Source organism: Heloderma suspectum, chromosome 1, assembly GCF_057233095.1.
Source record: "Heloderma suspectum isolate Gila_16-S chromosome 1, 16-S_ref, whole genome shotgun sequence".
Lineage (NCBI taxonomy): Eukaryota > Metazoa > Chordata > Lepidosauria > Squamata > Helodermatidae > Heloderma > Heloderma suspectum.
Window position 1 is genome coordinate 174,148,257 of NC_139458.1, and position 20,011 is coordinate 174,168,267.

General features: G+C 42.6%; 1 protein-coding gene across 3 annotated transcripts in view; it reads right to left on the bottom strand.

The window, feature by feature from the left end:
- The window catches only part of ARL5A (ARF like GTPase 5A), a 33,852-nt gene extending 15,788 nt beyond the window's left edge, over positions 1–18,064 (bottom strand). For 2 of the 3 annotated variants that reach the window (XR_014784437.1, XM_084810813.1), the window contains exons 1-2: positions 13,081–18,064; positions 2,738–2,798 (exon numbers count right to left, since the gene is read on the bottom strand). Coding sequence is in view for 2 of the 3 variants with exons in the window: in XM_084810813.1 (XP_084666939.1) it covers positions 2,738–2,798; positions 13,081–13,126 (107 nt within the window). In the remaining variant the exon portion in view is untranslated. Of the gene's footprint in view, positions 1–2,737; positions 2,972–13,080 lie in introns of those variants that run through there. The other variant, XM_084810805.1, reaches the window with a different exon arrangement.
- Between the last annotated feature and the right edge of the window lie 1,947 nt (positions 18,065–20,011).

Sequence of the window (20,011 nt, forward strand, 5' to 3'; positions counted from 1 at the left end):
TTTTCCCCTATTCCACAGTTGCCTCTGTTCCTCTTTATTTTTCCTTTGCACTTTTGCACATTTCCAAATTTGCACATTCTCAGAGTTGCAACAGGAATCTTTTTCTTTTACACAAATGCACAAATGTGCATTTTTACACTAATGATCAGGGAAGTCTATGATTGTGTAACTTTGCTGTAGCAGGATTGTGAGATCTGGGAAGGCTGGCCAGAAAAGGAAAAGGGAGGGGGGCTCTAGCTCTTTGACAGTTTGCTGGAATGGCCCAAAATTGCACAGCTGGGGTCCCTTCATGGTAAGCCTTCAGATGCTGTAGTGGATAATCACACAATTTTGCTTCTTCATGGAAAAGTGACCAAAGAAGGAAAACGGGGGTGGGAGCTACAACTCCCTGACAGTTTGCTGACATGGGGTGAAATTGCACAGGTGGGGTGCCTTCATGGGGAGCCTCCAGATGCTGTAGTGGATAATTGTGGAACAGCACTTCTTCATGGAACAGTGAGCACTTCATATTTCCCTACTTCCTAAGTTGAACAGTTTCAAAGTAGCAATCAGGAAAGCCTGTCATTGTGTAACTTCACTGTAGTGGGGTAGCACGAGGCCGTCATTGTACTCAGGGAAAGCTGTCATTTTGTAACTGTAGTGCGGTATCAAGGAAGGCTGTGCTGTGGGCTGCTTGTCAGATTTTGGGAAAAGGGCTCTGCAGGCTGGGGCAGAGTGGCCACAGAGGTTTTGGCTGCTCTTGCCAGCCAACCCTACAGGCGACTGAAATGAGCCACGGTGAGCGCCAGTTGACACAATAAGCCACCGTGGCTTAAATAAACTTCACTGCAGACTGTGGTTTATCAGAGTGGCTTATTTGGGGGAAATAAGCCATCATGGTACAGGAAAACCACACACAAAGACAACATGATAAACCACCATGACTTATTCAGAAAAATAAACCACTGTGGCTTATCATAACATGCAAACTTGGTCTATGTGAACCACAGACTCAGTAAGTCTGTGAGTCTCAGTAAGTCTGTCAGTAAGTAGTTTTTCTGCTACAAGTGTAATGCAGCCAATACATTTTGCCTGAACGATAACAAAAAACTTTTCACAATTCCAGTCAAAGTTGTTGTTGCTTTTCGGGAAAAACCTTTTAAGAATTTGATTTTATTTGGACTGTTAAATCAACAAAAAACATTTACACTGATTATCAATTACTTTTAAAGTCGTATATATTTCCAAAACCTCAGCATACCAGCCTATGGGAGATATTAAAGGAAGTGTAAAAAACTGTACAATTTAAGAAAACCTACCATATATTGTTAGAAGAAAAAGGCATCTTTAACATTTTCTTTTCGTTCCCTATTATAGTAACATGCCAGCACCAAACCTGCCACATAGCACTTTGTATAACTTGTTTTCCTGACTGGTATAAATTGATTCTAGGACAACGCATTGGAGGCAAAGTTTCTATCCTAGCCATTCTTCTGCATGCAAGGAGTTTTCCTCTAAATGTGGTAGCATTTATGTATGCAATCTCACACCCACAGTCTGAAGTAGCGTGGTCCAGCAAGAGCTGCATCAGCCAGTTCTCCTAATCACAAAATGTGGCTCTGAGTAACACCAGACAGACAGTAGCTTATCCAAGGCAACTGGTAATAATGACATGGGGCATTTCTCTTAGGCAATCATGTAAGTGGCAACAGTTCCTATTAGTCACCATAGTGATAATTTTCCTGGCGGTGAAAAGAATACTGTGCACCATTTCCAGCCTGCTGAAAGACCAAACTGCAGATATTGCACCATAAAACCTCTTCCCTCTTCAATGCAACTGTATCTAGCCCACATTGTGCTATGTTCTGTTTTAAGCAGCCATCTCTAGGTTCAGCTCATGCATAGAACTTCATTCCGGCAGCATAGAGATCCCATTCAGTTCCAAGGTCTTAAATAGAAGAGATGCAGCAGTAATACCAGCCCAGGGCATCTGCTAATCATGGAATGTCACTACTGCATATCCCAGTTTTAAAGAGCCACCTATAGCTCTTTATAAGGGCATGGTAAAGAACCAAGTTGGTGATCTATTCATTGTCAAACCCATGTACTGCAGTAGTGAAAGCACAATCTCAATGATGAAGATTACTTTTCAGAAGAGGATTATAAAATGGCAAGTTTCACTGTGCCGTTATATAGATTTCACACAGCCCTATTTGGAATTTGGAATATTACATATGTGTACAGTTCTGGTTGTCCCATCTCAAACAGGATATCACAGAGCTGTGTGTGTGTGTGTGTGTGTGTGTGTGTGTGTAGAACCTTTCCTATTAACAAAGTCTAAAGACTTTTAGGCTGTGTTAATATTTTAGAAAAAGACTAAAGAGACCCACGACGGATGTATATAGAATTATGAATGATATGGAGACAGTAGATAAGAAAAGAGAAAAACTTTTCTCTTTCACACTAGAAATGTGTTAGATTAGAAGATTAGAAACAATTTTAGATGAAGGGTCTACCAATTGCTATTAGCTGTGATAGTTAATGGTAAACCCTAAGCATAAAGGACTATACTACTGAATATGAGATGCTGAGGGCTGATCCAGACAACCAGGGGATGGTCATCACCTTCACAACCTCCACTGTGCACATCAAGAGGGATATGGCCCACTGCTGTCAGAACAGACCAAAGTTCATCTAGTTCACCATTCTCAACTAGCAAGGCAATTCTAGTCACCTGTGCAAAGCACTCCATACTTACAACTGATAAAGAATCGTTGTTTTTCCTGCATTATCAAGGCCAACAATGATCACTTTGTGCTCTGGGAAGAAAAAACAATGCGCACATGTTAAGAACAAAGTCACGTCATACATCCCATGCATCATCAGTACGCTATGCATCACCATCTTTTTAATTGTTTTGTTTTTATATAGTTGTTAAGACACCTTGTGGCTCCTGAAGGATGTAAAGTCAGGCTATCAATACTATAAATAAATTCATTCTGTGTCATCTTCCTTTACACAATAGCTATAGTATTGATCACACAATATATATACACACTCAACTTCCCTTACTTGGTTAAGGATATATTATGCACCAGATGAAGTTTTTAAATTTTCTTTTCCTGCTCTCAAAGGGTTATGCCATAAGGTTTCTTTTAACATGCATTAAAGGCACAGCCATCAGATAGGGCTGAGCTCCTTAAAAAAAAGTGTTTGAGATGGGCAGGAAAGTATTTTTATTAATGAATATTGTGTGGGTTTTCAGAGTGTTCTTAACCATAGAATGTATTAAAATTGTAGTAACCTTCAGAACAGCACAACTGTAAAAATGGCAAGTTAGCTATACCACATATAACAGCAAAATCTATACTAAAGTTTTCCAGATGATAATTATATTGCTGATAGAGTAGATGATGGGGAAAAAAAACTCTGAAGCAGGACAAAGAAGTGGAATATTAAGTGTCTGTGCTAACTGATTACTAACTATAGTGACTTTATTTATTGTGGCAGTGTAAAGTGTCTAATAAGGCTACACGTTTTGTTGTTGTTCAGTCGTTCAGTCGTGTCCGACTCTTCGTGACCCCATGGACCATAGCACGCCAGGCCTTCCTGTCCTGCGCTCTCTCCCGGAGCGTGCTCAAGTTCATATTCATTGCATCCGTGATGCTATCTAGCCATCTCATCCTCTGCCGTCCCCTTCTCCTTTTGCCTTCAGTCTTTCCCAGCATCAGGGTCTTTTCCAGGGAGTTTTCTCTTCGCATTAGGTGGCCAAAATATTGGAGCTTCAGCTTCATTATCTGTCCTTCCAATGAGCACTCAGGGTTGATTTCCTTTAGGATGGACTGATTTGACCTCCTTGCAGTCCAGGGGACTCATAAGAGTCTTCTCCAGCACCACAGTTCGAAAGCATCAATTCTTCGGCGCTCAGCCTTCCTTATAGTCCAGCTCTCGCAGCCATACATTACTACTGGGAAAACCATAGCTTTGATTAGACGGACCTTTGTCAGCAAGGTGATGTCTCTGCTTCTTACTATGCTGTCTAGGTTGGCCATAGCTTTCCTCCCAAGAAGCAAGCGTCTTTTAATTTCATGGCTACAGTCACTGTCTGCGGTGATCTTGGAGCCCAAGAAAGTAAAATCTGTCACTGCTTCCATTTCTTCCCCTTCTATATGCCAGGAAGTGATGGGGCCAGATGACATGATCTTCGTTTTTTTAATGTTGAGTTTCAAACCAGCTTTTGCACTCTCCTCTTTCACCCTCAACAAGAGGCTCTTGAGATCCTCTTCGCTTTCTGCCATTAGGGTGGTATCGTCTGCATATCGGAGGTTGTTGATAATTCTCCCAGCAATCTTAATTCCGACCTCTGATTCATCCAACCCGGCATTTCTCATGATGTACTCTGCATATAAGTTAAATAAGCAGGGTGACAATATGCAGCCTTGTCGTACTCCTTTCCCAATTTTGAACCAATCGGTTGTTCCATGTCTGGTTCTTACTGTTGCTTCTTGACCCTCGTACAGGTTTCTCAGGAGACACGTAAGGTGGTCTGGTACTCCCATCACTTTAAGAATTTGCCACAGTTTGTTGTGATCCACACAATCAAAGGCTTTAGCGTAGTCAATGAAGCAGAAATAGACTGCTTTTCTGGAATTCTCTTGCTTTCTCCATGATCCAGCGAATGTTGGCGATTTGATCTCTAGTTCCTCTGCCTCTTCGAAACCCAGCGTGTACTTCCGGTAGTTCTCGGTTCGCATACTGCTGAAGCCTAGCTTGTAGGATTTTGAGCATCACCTTGCTGGCATGTGAAAGGAGCGCAATGGTGCACACGTTTACTCAGCATATAACAATGGCCAGGTATATGGAGCTCCAACTCGCACCCCATGATGCAAATTGAAAATGCAACCTAAAAAACACGCACATGCACAGTGCAATGAACTGCTGTGAAAACGACTGGTCATAGCAGGCATGTCTTTCAGAGAAAGTTACCTCTCACTGAGGAGCCCCTGATATCAGCATTCTTCCAAACCACAGCTTGAAAGCCACTGTATTGCTATAATAGGGAATGCGTGGGGGGGGGAATCCCTTTCCTTTAAACAGCGGTAGCTGTGTCCTCAAAAATGTATTGGTATGGGGTGGGGGATTTGATAATATGCATGTGTAGTAAACTTTAATTGCATAATCATTTAAAAATGAAGCAAAGTCTTTGACTGATGTTCAGCCCTAGTTTTCAATTAATGATGAAATTTCCTTTAAACAGCCAGAAGCCCTAATATTTGAAGTAATGCCAAAAATACATCATCTTTTTGAAAAATAAGCTATCTCCGTTTTTTCCAATCAGGTCACAGTAAATTCTTTGTTTGCTGACAGATCCATTAGACTAGACAGATGTACACAAGACAAACGTTTTGTCAGTGACTGCTCTATTTTTATATATGATAACCCCAATGAGGAAAAGAGAAATGCACACTTAGAAACCTGTTTCCACATATTGGTTTCCCATCCCAATAATGTGTATAAGAAGCTACTGCATGGAGGAGAGGGGGGAGGGAGTCCCTGAGGTAATTGGTCCCTGAGGTTTCATATGCAGTGCTTGGATAAAATAGAGATACACAACAACATTGAAAGGTAGCTTGCATGCTGCTGTGCAAAGGAACCTTCCACTGCCATCCCCAAATCAAATCAAGACATCTCCTTCTCCCTCCCCACAAAAGATGATCAAGTTACAGCTGGTATGCTAACACTAGATACCACTACACTAGATACCATTACACTAGAACCTATGCTTTACTGGAGTATACACATGGCTGGAAAAATCCCAGATACATAATCCCAGATACATAATTCCCAGATACATAATTGCTCAAATATTTGAAATATTTTTACCCTGAGTTTGTTATTTAAGGTAACATTGACCTGGTTTGCACATAACACTAAATTACAGTTTGGTGTTATGTGCACAAGTCTCCCATCTTGCATGATCTCGCATCAACTTCCAATACAGCTACAAGGAGGAGATCAGCAGCTTTCTTTCCCATTTTCAAGTAACTATGGTTACTCCTTGGTGTGGTTCAGATGATCATAGCTTGGCATATGAATCTGACATATGGCACAAGCCTTTTGCCTGCACACATAGCCTCTTCACGCAAGCCACAATTAAACTAGGAAGTCCCTAACTAGCCATAGTTTCCCATTTTGTCTGAACTTTGGAACAAGTTTTGGTACAAGTTACCGGCTTTGGAAGAAGTCAAAATATTAAACCACAGTTTGAAGCGCGGATGCTGCTTCACGAGATTACTGAACAGGAGTTCATACAGAAAGTGTTAATTTGGGGATTAACAGAGTTTAATGCCTTTAAGAACTTTAGAATGTTTCCTTTTGGTCATCTTTTAACTGACTTTTGAACCTTTCTTTCAGCAGTTTAACTTCAGCATCTGACAACGTAAGTTGTTCCCTATGAAAACTTATGACTTTTTCCGATAAAAAGCTTCTTAAAATGTCAAGGTGCTATCAAACAAATTTGTTAAAACTAACGCAAGTTTCTTAAACTGTGAGAGCGTTAAGAAGTAATTCTCCCACCAGATAAGAACAGTCACTTCTGGCATGTATCATCATTAGCAAAGATGTTATTTACAACAGAATTGTACCCAAAAAGAGTCCACCAGCTGTTAAAGCCCAGTTCAGACACATTGGGGATGAAAATCATGTTTTTCCACTACAAGAACAAGCCACAATGACCACCAGGTTAGAGACAAAAAGCCACTAACCAAAATTTTAATACCCAAGTTAATATATCATGGGGAACTGTGGCTCATTTGACAGCTGCCATGTTCTATTTTAATTGCCCCCTCTTGCATGTAAAAGACAAAATGAGGAAAGGGGGAACACATGAGTCCAAGGCTTGCTGGAGCATATCTTTTAGTGAGAAACCATGTTTTCCCATTACATCTGAAGTGAGCCTAGGAGTTACAAAGACATGGTATTTTTCCAGCAAATTATGTTATTTTAAACAAAGTAGCTATACAATTCACTTCCAACAACGTCTTTTAAAACAGCGGTCCCCAACCTTTTTGGCACCAGGGACCGGTCTTGTGGAAGACAATTTCTTCCACGGACCGGGGGGGGGGAGGGGGGATGGTTTTGCTTGCAGACTTCCAGCCGCTGGGATGCAAATGGCGTCCTTTGCATCCCTGTTCTGTGCAGTAATAGGCTACGTAAAGATTTATGTAGCCTATTACTTGAAGAACAGGGACGCAAATGGCGTCCGCTATGCAGATGCCATTTGCGTCCCAGCCGCCAGAAGTCCGCCAGCGGCTGGAACTGGCTGGCAGCTCCGCGGACTCGCCGCGGAGTGGAGCCGGCCAGGGCCAGCGAGGATTCTGGGGGGGAAGGAGGGACAGATAGCCTCCCCACCCACCCCTGCAAACCCAAGGTAAGGGGGTTTTGCACACTCCTACTGCAGCCCGGTTCCTAACCGGCCACAGGTCGGTACCGGTCCACGGCCCGGGGACCCCTGTTTTAAAAGATATGCTGTACAATAAGCCTTTAGATGATAAATGCAGAAATGTATAGACAGAAGCATTATCTGGGGATTAACAGTTCTAAGACAGGTCTCAAGCTTTGTTAGAGAAAGCCTCCCCATGTGTAATTATACCTTCTTACACAGGTTCTTTGAAGGACTCATTCAGTGCATTTATTCGCTCCTGCCAACGTGGCATCCGTGCAACCTACGAAGAGTTTCATCTGTTCATACTACAGATGAAGTGACACGTGTGCAATGCAATCTACTGAAGACCGATGTGGGTCCAAAAATCCTGTGCCATATGATAACTTTCTTGTGGCACTGCTTTCTGCATTTCTAGTTATAGGATAAGTCATCTAATCAGGAGTAACACTCCCCTGCAGACACAGCCTGAGAAGAGGCAAGCAACTTTCTGTGATGATCGTTCTTTTTGTGGTGACTCCTTTCTTGAGGCACTGGATTTTATACTATAGGTTAGTCTTCAAGGGGCTAATTAATGGATTAGCCTTCTACTTCAAAGAAGGAAGGTGGCCTTTTGGCCCCTTCCAACTGTCTTCGTTTACAACTGGCAAACTTTGTGATTCCCCAGGTATGGGTCCAGATAATTTAAATGAAAAGGGAGTATATAGGAAAAGGGACTACATGGGAACAGGTCATAGCTCAGAATCTCCAACCGAGGGAACTTCAGGAATGCAACACACAGCTGTGAGAAGAGGGGAACTGTTTTACCATCCCTGGAACCAACAAATATAAAGTGATGAGGCACAAACCTGCCTGTTTTAAACTGGCTGGCACAGAGAGGAGATGACTGCAAGCTAGGATCACAGTCACAACATCAAGGCATCATGCATTGAACACAGAGGAACTTATGCCTCTGCTAGCAGTTTCACACACTGTTGTAGTGAGGCTTGATTCAATCTGAGAGCCATGCCTTTCTGACTTCAAAGACAAAATGTTTACATTATATCTCTGGTTTAAAAAAAAAAGTGTTGAATCATAGCACCAAGATATTAAATAATTATCTCAGAAGAAAACGTCTCTAGGAGACTATAACTTGCCTGTGAAGACAACTGCATATTTTGCATCTAAGCTCGGGTTTTCCTTTAATTTCCTCAAATAATTTGGGAAAGAGAGACCTAAAAAGACAGAGTCTTATGAACACTAAACCGAAATTTGCCCAATGAAGAATGACCGCCTTACTAGCTACTACCTAATCACTAGCAACAACCCTATGTGCAGGTGGATAATCTAGCTGCAGTAATCCATTTCCCAATTACCTCCTTCGAATTACTTTGATGTGATGTATGTGGGGCTGCCTTTGAAGGCAGTCCAGAAACTTCAACTAGTGCAAAATATGGCTGCAAAAATTATAACTGAGACTAGGCATCATTACACCAGTCTTTTCTCAGCTGCACTGGCTTTCAATGCATTTTCAGGCCTAATTTAAGGTGCTGGCTTCGACCTATAAAGCTCTACATGGCTTGAGACCTCTTCCCATATGTACCTTCCCAAAGCATCTAAGTAAGCACTTCTTTGAGTTTCCCTCAATTGCAGGTGTGAAGGGTAGCAAGACAGAGGACTTTTACAGCAATGGCCTCCTGGCTTTGTAATGCTCTCCCTAAAAAAGCTTGCCTGGTGTCCACACTGTTTCCTTTTGGTGTCAGGCTAAGACTTTCCTGCTCTTCCAGGCATTTAAAGTATTTAATGCTGCTATTTTAGTCCCTGTGGTATGGTCTTTAGCTAGGTGCTTGGTGACTTTAGTTCTGGCATTTGTAGCATGTTCTACTATGCTGTGTTGCTATGTGTCTGTTGATTTTATGCTGTGCTGGATTTTACTGGTCTGTTGTGATTTTGCTGTATTTTATTATATTATTATGTTCTAATTTCATTGTACAATGCCTAGATAACTTATGAGGCACTTAATGAACACAATAAATAAAGTACTATTTATTCATGTTTTATTCTGCCTACAGAACTGTAACCGTGATGCAACGAGTACACATCAGCCAGCTATTTTGTTACACTCAAAAGCAATCATACTCGTTATTGCATGACCTACGGGAAATGTGCAACCACCACAGAGAGCAGTAGCTACATTTGTTTCAAATGACCAGTTATCTCCTGAGGGAAGGAAATAATGGCTCATTTGGTGACACAGGATGCTTCATTAATCATTCAACTTCATCTGCAAGCCTTGAATCTTGGAATATTTCCTTCCTAAGTCTGAGAATATCTCAGGGGGTTGCAAAAGGAAAAGTCACTGATGTAAAAAAGAAAGAAAAAAAGAAGCAGTTATGCAGCAAAAGCTAACATGCCTCCCAAACAAGACAGATACTTATAACAACCAACAACCGACTACCAAGCATTACCTGATCTAATAGTAAGAGACACATCAATTCATTAGTACTTAAAAAGTGGTTCATTGGCACTATACACATATACAGACTCAACAGCTAGAGAATAACTGGTGACCAGAATTTTCTACCTATGTGTCTGAGTCACAACAACTTAAAGAAAACCGTTCTTGCTTTGGCACAAGATGTGGTGCTGTCTATGCACTTTTCCACATTCTTACCTGCCCAGCGCCTTCAGAAAACCAATGTCAGCTCAGTTCCCATTACAGATTTTCTATTATTGATGAGGCAGATACAAGAGAACTAGCTCTTCAGCTCTCAGAGCTGGTTTCAGGTGGCACCCCCTCAGATAGCAGAGTTCAAACCACACAAGGAGTAAGCATGACATGTCTCTTTCTGAGGACATAATGGATGAAAAAACACAGCTAAGACACACTAAGACTAACTTCCACAGCTACTGCCAGTAAAAGCTATCACTGCCTGGGAGCTCTCTTCCCCAGTCCGGCAGACTCTCCTTCTGGTCAGAGAATCTCCACATGCTTTTCAAGCATCTCTAGTGAGGTTCTCAGAGGTGGTTCTGCATTTGGCAAGCATAACACTATAACTTGACACAACAATGCACCATCAATGAAAGTGGAATATATATATATATATATATTTAAAAAATCAGAATACCACAGACTTCTTAGTTCAGAGCAATACTTATTCACCCCGATCTAAGGAACCAAGAATTTACACTCAAGTATACCACCTGATTGCACACCTACACCCAACACAACATCCCCGATTAACCAGAAGTTAGCCCCATGCCACCAATTGTAAAGAGAAGGAAGGTTACACTGCTATATTACATAGCGATGTCCTTCTTCCTACTTTCATTCAATCACACATAACTCAGACACAATTCTGGCTAGATTTCTTTCTCATAAAATCATAAGAGCAGCACTACTGGATCCAAACAAAGGTCTATCTAGTCCAGCATTGCTCCCACAGTGGCCAACAAGCTGCCTATGGGAAGCTCATAACTAGAACATGAGCGCAGGCATGTACAGTCCCTCAGTACTGTCTCAGACTGGAGGTAATATACATCCATCATGCCTAATGGTCACTGATAGCCTTATCCTCATGAATTTGTCTAATCTACTTTTAAGGCCAGATTTGTCTAATCTACTTTAACAAGTTGGTGGCCATCACTACATCCTGTGGAAGTGAAATTCATAAACTATGTACTGCCTGAAGAAGTACTGTCTTTTGTCTGTTCTGAACCTCCCATCATGTAGTGTAACTGGATGAGCCCAGATTCCAGTACTATGACAGAAGGAAAAAAATGTCTCCCTATCCACTTTCTCCACACCATGCAGAATTTATACATATTCCAAGTGTGGTCGCCCCATAGATTTGTATCAAGACATTATGATATTGTCAGTTTAATTTTTGATTCCTTTCCTAATGATACCCAGCAAGGAATTTGAATTTTTCAAAGCAGTCACACACTGGGTCGATGTTTTGATCAAGCTATCCTCCATGGCTTGAAGAATATTTTACCTGGTCAGTCATCAAAAGCTCAGACTCCATTAGTGTATATGTCAAGTTAGGATTTTCCCCCCCAATGTGCATCCCTTAAATAGACTGAATGGCATTTGCCATTTTAATCACCATTCATGCAGTTTGCACAGATCCTTTTGGAGCTCTTTACAAACAGTTTTTGATTTTAACAAATTATTTGTGGTTATCAGCACATTAGGCCACCTCATTGCTCACCCCTAACTCAAGGTGATTTATGAACAAGTTAAAAAGCAGATCCTCAAAATACAGGTCCTTGGAGGATCCCCACCGTTTACTTCTTTCTACTGCAAAAACTGACCATTTATTCCTGCTCTCTGTTCTTTAACTAGTTACCAGTCGATAAGAGGACCTTTCTTCTTGTTCCATGACTGCTAAATTTGCTTTTGATAATGTCTACAGGATCACCCCTATCCATGTGCTTGCTGATAGTCTCAAAGAACTCCCTGTCCAGGACAATATAAAAATTACTCTATCACTACCTAAAATCATAATAACAGCCACCTACTAATAATAAATGTTTCAACATTCAAAGCATTTCATATGCACTCTCAGTATTCTATTCAACAGTCCTATAAGTTTGGGCCACTATTACATCTCTTCCCCCACCCCCAATATTCACCTCATAAGTTCAGAGCACAGCACATGTGCACACACCACCACCTTATGTGAAAGTATCGTCTCTGTTTCTTTTTATGTAGTTCCCTACCACTTTTGTTTTACAACTGGAGCCAAGAAAAAGGCACAATGCCCCCCCCCCCCGGTGTGGATTCTATTTAATTATTTGTTCCATCACGGAGCTCAAGGCAGATATTCACAGGTGCTTCCTCCAATCCAGGGACCAACCACCCAACACAGTCTTGCGGAGCTTCATCGAGATTGCCACATCACCTGCCTCGGGGCAGCTGCCCCTTGTTCCCTTGGGACCCGCATCCAGCCGCCACTTGCTCCCGTGGAAGTATGCCCCACTGACTTACTTTATATTTATTATTATTATTATTATTATTATTAAATTTATTAATCGCCCATCTGGCTGGTCACCCAGCCACTCTGGGCGATGTACAACATATAATAAAACAGTTTAAAACAATAAAATTCTACAACAAAAATGTTTTCTAAAACACCCTAACCCACCCCAAATGCCTGCCTGAACAACCACGTTTTTAATGCACGAGGGAAGCTCATTAAAGAGGGGTCATGGCGGAGTTCCCTAGGGAGGGAGTTCCACAGAGTGGGGGCCACCACAGAGAAGGCCCTCTCCCTCGTCCCCACCAGTCTAGCTGTCCTGGCTGATGGGGCAGAGAAGAGGCCATCCGAGGCTGCGGCCCGTCTGTCTCTTAAGGAGCGCCTCCAGCAACTTCTCTTTACTTCAGTGGCGCTTACTTCCAAGGCAGCGTGCTTAGGGCGAGGAAAATAGGAAGCTGCCTGGTACCTAGCCAGGCCATCGGCCCGTCTAGCTCAGTCGTGGCACCGGCTTTCCAGGGTTTCGGGCAGCCCTGCCTGAAGGTGCCGGGACCTCGTGCATGTCACGCGTGCGCGGCACCGCCGAGCCCCGCGACGGCAGCTGCTGTCGGCTCCGCGCCCCTCGCCCGCAGAGCGCGAGCACAGCGGGCCCCGCCAGCCTCCCCTCCCGCGAGCCGGCCGGCGCTCTTCCCTCCTGCTCACCCTGGTGGTTGAACAGCCTCCATATCCGGGTGAAGAGGATTCCCATGCTCAGGCGGCGGGAGCTCCGGCTGCCCCGGGCAGCTCCGCGCTCCTGCCGGCCCCGGTCTGCGCGCTCTCCCGCCCGGGCTCAGCCCAGGGCGGCTCAGTCTCGGGCCCGGGCCCCCGGCAGAGCCCAGCTGCGAGGAGAAGGGCGCCGCAGGCGGAGAGGCGCGGCCGAAGGGAGGTGCTGCAGGCCCCGCGCCCCCGAGGCTGTCGCCGCCCGCAGCACCGCCGCCGCGCGCCCCTCGCCGCTCCTCACGGACATCGCCGCCGGCCTCGCCGCAACTTTTCCGTTTTGTGTGTGTGTGTGTGTGTGTGTGTTTTTACGAGCCCCTTCTAACGCTTCGCTTTTCTAGGCCTCAGCGCTCTTAGGCGAGAGGGTGGAAGGCGTAGGATGAGCCCTATCGGACACCGTCTGAGGGAGACCGCGCGCGCTCGCTCGCTCCCCGGCGGGCGCGCGTCCGCCGCCACAAGCGCCTGCGGTCTGCCGCTTTTCCGGTCGAGCGGCTCTGCGCGGAAGGAGAAGCGAGCGTGGTGGGCGGGGCTGACATGCCAAGGCGGGTTCGCTCATTAGCATGGGCTGGAACACCTGGCTCTGACTGGCTAAGGGCGCAATAGTGAGCTCCCGCCTTCAGCCCCAGCTCCTGCCAACCTAGCAGTTCGAAAGCAAGACGTTGCAAGTAGACAAATAGGCACCGCCTCGGCGGGAAAGGTGACAGCGTTCCGTGCACCTCGGTGTTCGGTCATGCCGGCCACACGACCACGGAAGCATCTTTGGACAGCGCTGGCTCTTTGGCTTAGAAACGGGGATGAGCACCGCACCCTAGAGTCGGACACGACTGGTTGGGGACACCTTCACCTTTTACCTATGCAGGTTTAGACAGAGAAAAGGCCTACAACTCCCAGCATGCCCCAGCCAGCAACCTAAGAGGCTCGTGCGTCCATCCCTGCTTTCTGGGTGGATCAAAAGTGTTCCCGGGGAGGACCTTGTGTGAGGCGCCGGCAGCCTTTCCCGCTGCGTGGCTGGGAGGAATTGGGGGCGGCGAGCAGCGCGCGCCTTGCGCTCTGCATGAGCGGTGGGGCGCGGCGGCGCTTGTTGGCTGTTCTTTCGTTCAAGATACCTCATGTTCGCTTCTGAAACCTCGCTGAGAATTGCTAATTTAGAAAAGTATTATAAATGTAATTAAAAGGGAGAAGCGAGGAGTTTTTTTGGTGTGGTCTTTTATTTATTCATTTCATTTCTATACTGCCCGATAGCCGAAGCTCCCTGGGCGGTTCACAAAAACAGATACTACACTTTTTTGAATTAAAAAGTTTCTCGGGGAACCAGTTTTCCGTGCAGCCGGCACTGCCGATGACGTCTGGAGCCCTCATTCAAGTCCATGAACGTGGCAAGGCGGCTGAACAATAAAAGCCTCATCTGGAAATATCCCCAGCGTCTGATCCATGGGGCTCCCAGTTTGAGCCTGACAGCGCTTGACAGTCTCCTTCCCAAATAATCCACGAGAGACCAATGGCCGCCTAAAATTTTTCCTATCTATTCTTCGATCATTCCAAAAGCACCCAAATAGGAAGCAAATGTTTCAAAAGCACCTGGCAGAGACAGAGGGGTCCTAGTACTAACAATCAAAAGGCATTGTGCACTATTCTGTCTTTGTTTCCGTAACAATTTTTTTCTGATAAGAAAAAAGGACTGAAGAACTGGTGGGAAAACATTGGAGGGCTGAAAATGCTGACGTTATCTGATGAACAGGAATCTTCCAGCGTTTCTGATGGACTCCCTGTACCTTGGCACATACAAATCCGATATCTTTACTAAATTAATGGAGAAACCTGTGCCTATATGCACACTGTAGTGCAAGCAATGATTTGGAGTAGGGCATGTTATGTGTGATATATTTTGAGCATTTCTCTTTATCTTTTGAAAGTGCTTCTACTTGTTAGGGTTAAAGCTGCCCTGCTTGTTAGGATTAAAGACTGACGTGTAAACACAGGGTCTAGATATTTTTGTTTCATTTATTGTAGAAAAAACATTGTTAATGCAGTTTAATACATCTAAATTCCATAAAACAAATTCATAGAAATTAGGATACTGTAAGCATGCAGTCTGCATTTTCTTCTGTTAGATGTTTTGGGCTCACAAAAATATCAACACTTGTTTTCCTTGAAAGCCACTAAAAGCAGAGAGATAGCAAAACATGCAACATTGTACACATTTGCATAGTATATTTTACCCAGCATGCCTGTAGAATGCTACACATACGTTATCTATAGAAATAAAAATAGGAAGGGGCAAATACGCAGAAAGAAAACAACTAAATAGAAAATGTTCAGTATTTTGGTTTTGCAAGGCAATCATTCTTGTACCCTCAAATGAGCCCAAAATGGCTCCAGAGAATAGATTGTCCAGAGAATGAAGTGGAAAGCAAATTTGGGTCAATGGTGAGAGATCTGGAAACAGTGGAATTCCGTCAAAGTCAGGTACTTGATCATTTGCATCACATTGGTTTTCAACAAGAGATTCTCTTTTCAGATTGTCTGTGTACATGTGAAGAATCTCAGGCACAGTTTAAACTGTAATACAAATTTTGGTCTGGGTGGTACATTCCTTACATAGGCAGCCTCAGTCTACATACCACTCCATCATGGATCGCAACATCCCACTCCCCCGAAAGGGGTATGATTGGCCTAACCAATACCTTGTGGTTTACTTGGGAGTTTGTGTGAGTTGAAGTTTTTCAGCAGTTGTTACATTTCAAAGGTGAAACTTTTTCTAGCTGTGTGATATTCCAATGAGAGTTTACTGAATATGCCAGACTCTGGGATATAGATGCATTATTGTTATATTCTTCAGTCTTTGCAAACAGCATTAATATAAGTGAACACAAAGAACTCACTTATAATTAAAATTCTCTAGAATATGGGGAGAAGAAATAAGGATGTATATATCAGGCTTGCCAATGTTGAAACATTAATTCACGCTGAGTTTATGAGAAATACAAATTAAATTACATATGGAAATTGCATGTTTCTGAACTGAACTTCTGAAAATGTCTTATGCAGCAAGTTAAGGGGATGGAAAATGCAGTATAACCATTTCTGAATTTGGAATCAATAATCTGTCCAACTTTTGCAAAAATACAATACCAAATCTAACCGTTGAATTGTAAATTTGTGCTATTACAAATGTGCTTTTCTTTTGCTCTATTTCATATTACTGGCAAAATATATTTTCTATAATTTTGTACTGTACAATGTATCTTGCTATGTGATTTCATTTTTCTAGTGCTATTACAGAATACAATAGATAAGAAAGGGCTATTTTGGCAATAGATTGTTGTTTTGTAAATAACTTTAAGAAAATGTTAATAAGGCATATGATAAGTACTTGCGAACTCTCTGGGAACAGACCCTGAGACTACTTACTACTGAACATATCATTTACTGTCAGAAATAGTTCCTTCAATGGAACCATGTTCAGCAGTGAATCTTTAATAGGCAATAGAGGTTTGTAGGGTCCTGCTGCCAAAAAAAATGCAATGAGCAGACCATTGTTAATAAATTCTAGTGGTGCTTGTGATGAACAAGGCAGATCTACTGAATAGTATTAATTTAGTGCAAGTGTTTTCCACAATAACATTCTTTGGGTAGTATCCAATGTTAGTCCTATGTAGAATCATAACTAACTTAAGTCCCATTCATTTCAATGGGTCTACTCATTGTAGACTCATCGTAGGACTAACATTGGATATTACCCTTTGTTTCCACTACAATTTCAAAGACAATAGCTACTAAATGCATCTCAAAAAGAAGTATAAATTCCTCTTTATGTGGTTTTTCTTTTTACCTTTGCATCTTATAAAATACTTCCTCTGGATAAAAGGAACTGATGTAAAGAGGACGTTTTTCTATGGTAGTTATCTGAAAAAAAATTCCACAAATTGGAAAAAATGTCTTCATTATTTACTACATTAATTTCATCCTAGGCAGAGTTTACAACCCCTTGCCCAAATCCATTGATTTACAGAGCAACCCTATGCTTTCCGAAGAAGTGCTCTGAATATTCAGTGCTCTGCTAACAGAAGCCTGGCAGAGTAGAATGAGGGACCGACACAATCTTCACCTCTGTCCTCCTTTCTTTTGCTTTTCTTACTAGTTTCACTTTTGAGCATGTCCAGTGGAGTCATGGGGATGGGAGCTGGGACCCTTCAGGATAGTGCGGATCCTCTGTACCTCCCCTCCTTGTGTCCGTCGCCCTCATCTGCATCTTCACCTGAGGTCAGCATTCCCATGGTGCTTTCCTGTGATGCAAGGGGCAGGAGGAAACAAGCCCCATTTGGATTTCCCCTTATGAGGTCATAGCAGTGTCTATGGCCTCAGAGAAGGGACTCCAAAATATCTTGTGGTCTGCGGAGTACTCTTCAAGAGACCACATGAATATGATTGCTCTCTTTCTGCTCTCTTTTTTGGACAGCCTATATTTTGGACCTAAAGAATCATACCAAGATAGTGTGGTTTTTTAATTGTTGCTTTTAAAATTGAAACTGTACTTTGATAATAAATTAAAGAATGTTGCTTTCACCATATTTGATACTGGGTAGCTTACTATTTTTGCAATTCATCATCATTATGAAGTAGACCCTAGGTAAGTAGTTTGATGGTTTTATGTTGTATTCCTGTTGACAGATTATTTTTATTTAAGGTAATGAGGGATAAGGGGGGGGGGAGATCAGTTGTAGCAGAACTCCTTTTAATCAAACTAACTGTGCATATGAAATTAAATGTGAATGCCATTGATGGCATCTTTGTCTTTACAAATAGGCTTCTCATTTTCAATTCAGTGGTCAATGTATGGAATACAGTATGGATATAAATAATTCAATGATATTGTGCCCTGATAGTTGTGTTTTATGAATGTTGGAACTTAAAAAATAAAACCACCCAACCACATATTAGCAAGAGGTACGTTTCATTTAGTTACAAACTGAGCAGCTAGTTGACATTTGAATCATAGTGAAACGAGACTGCAACAAAGAATGGAAATTTGCACTGTTAAGATGGATTACTTGGATTTAATGCTAGGTTTGTGCTTTGTAGTTAATAAAACTGAGGCTACAATTCATATACACACATCTAGGAGTAAGTCCCATTGAACTCATTGGGACATAGTCCTGAATAGACATGCAAAGGATTGCACTGTAAACATCTCAGCCCTAAATCTTAATGTTTAAAGTAGTCTACATAGCCTCAAAGGGAATTATAAACTGCTGCTGTTGCATTTGATGACCACACTAAAGACATATATTTAACTTTATGGAACTACTATGACCTCAACTGCAACTGGTTCAAAATACAGCCACTAGGCCATTGACTAGGATCCGTTGTTGACAACATATCTCGCCAGTACTTAAAAGACCTTAACTGGCTTCTGGTCTGTTTTTGATCACAATTCAAAATGCTGGTTTTGAAAGCAGTGCTTTCTCCTTTAAAGCCCTACATGGCTTAAAACAGGGTAACAAAGGAATGCCTGGTCCCCTATCAGCCAGCCCATACTGAGGTCATCGTTGGAGGCTCTCCACCAGGTGTCTCCACCTTTGGGAGCAATCTGTAGTGACCAGAGAGAGCGCCTTCTGGTTTGCTTGTGAATTTCCATTCCCAGGTGCTTCTTGGTGCCAACAACCTCATCTTTTGGTTCCAGATTAAAAAAAAAAAATTCTGCTAGACTTTTAAAATTTTAATTTAAATTGTTTTTAGCTCCTGCTATGGTTTTTAAATTGTATTTTGCATTTATAGATGTGTTGGGGTTTTTTTTTATCCTGTTTTGGTGAAAACTGCAAAAGCTCTTTGTGTATGAGAAACCTTCCAAAATTAGGGCTGCACCCCTTAATTGATTAGTTGGATCAATTGATTAAAAGCCTTTGTAACACACTACAAAGGAATCCCCATTTAAGTGGGCAACATTTTTTTTAAGTTTATTATTTTTAATGTAGCAGTTATAAACACTGCAGATGGCAGGCGCTAGTTTAGAAGTGGTGTTTCCCTTCACTCTCAGGATGGAATATTCTAAGATTCCATCCTGGTTGTATCCAGTGGTGTCTATCTGTTAGTGGAATGGACACCACTGGTGGAACCAGTTCCCCCTCCTCCCTGCAGCCCCCCCAAATTGGGGAGCCTCTGGAGCAGATTTGGGAGGCACACGGGAGTTGCAGGGTGGAGAAGAAGGGGAAATCCCATTGCATAAGTGGACATCTGCTCGTATGGTGCTGGATAGATGCCAGTGCATATATATTTCATAGCAATGGAAATATGCTTTTTCTTCAAAGCTATTATTTTAGTCATATGAAAATGTATGCAGATTATTAATTTGATTGTGCAGATTAAAACTAATTTGATCAAATGACTAAATGATGGAAAAGAGTTGTTTAAGTGGGTGATAGACCTGGAAAATGCTACATTTACTAATTTATAAACATTTGCTTTTTACACTTTTTTGTTTCTTTGTTCCCAAAGACCTGGTTTGCATGACGTGGCCAGCTCATTGTGGGTTATTTAAGTCATGACGAGCAATGGCAAGTGTGCCTGCCATTTTCAATGTGCAAACCCAATTAGGGGTTGAGCCGTATTGTGCGAACTGGTCCATCATCGGTTATTCAGGGGTTAACCAACGCTTCCATAAACCTCAGTTACTATTAGAGGTATGTGAGGGTTGTTTAACACTTGAATAACCCATGATGGCTGGGTTCACACAACACAGTGCAAGCCCCCATCTCCCTGATTGGGGGTTGGTTGCATGCTCAAAATGGCATCCACACATGCTGCAGCTCATCGTGGGTTAAATAACCCATATGGGTTAAATAACCCATGATGAGCCAGCCATGTCATGGAAACTGTC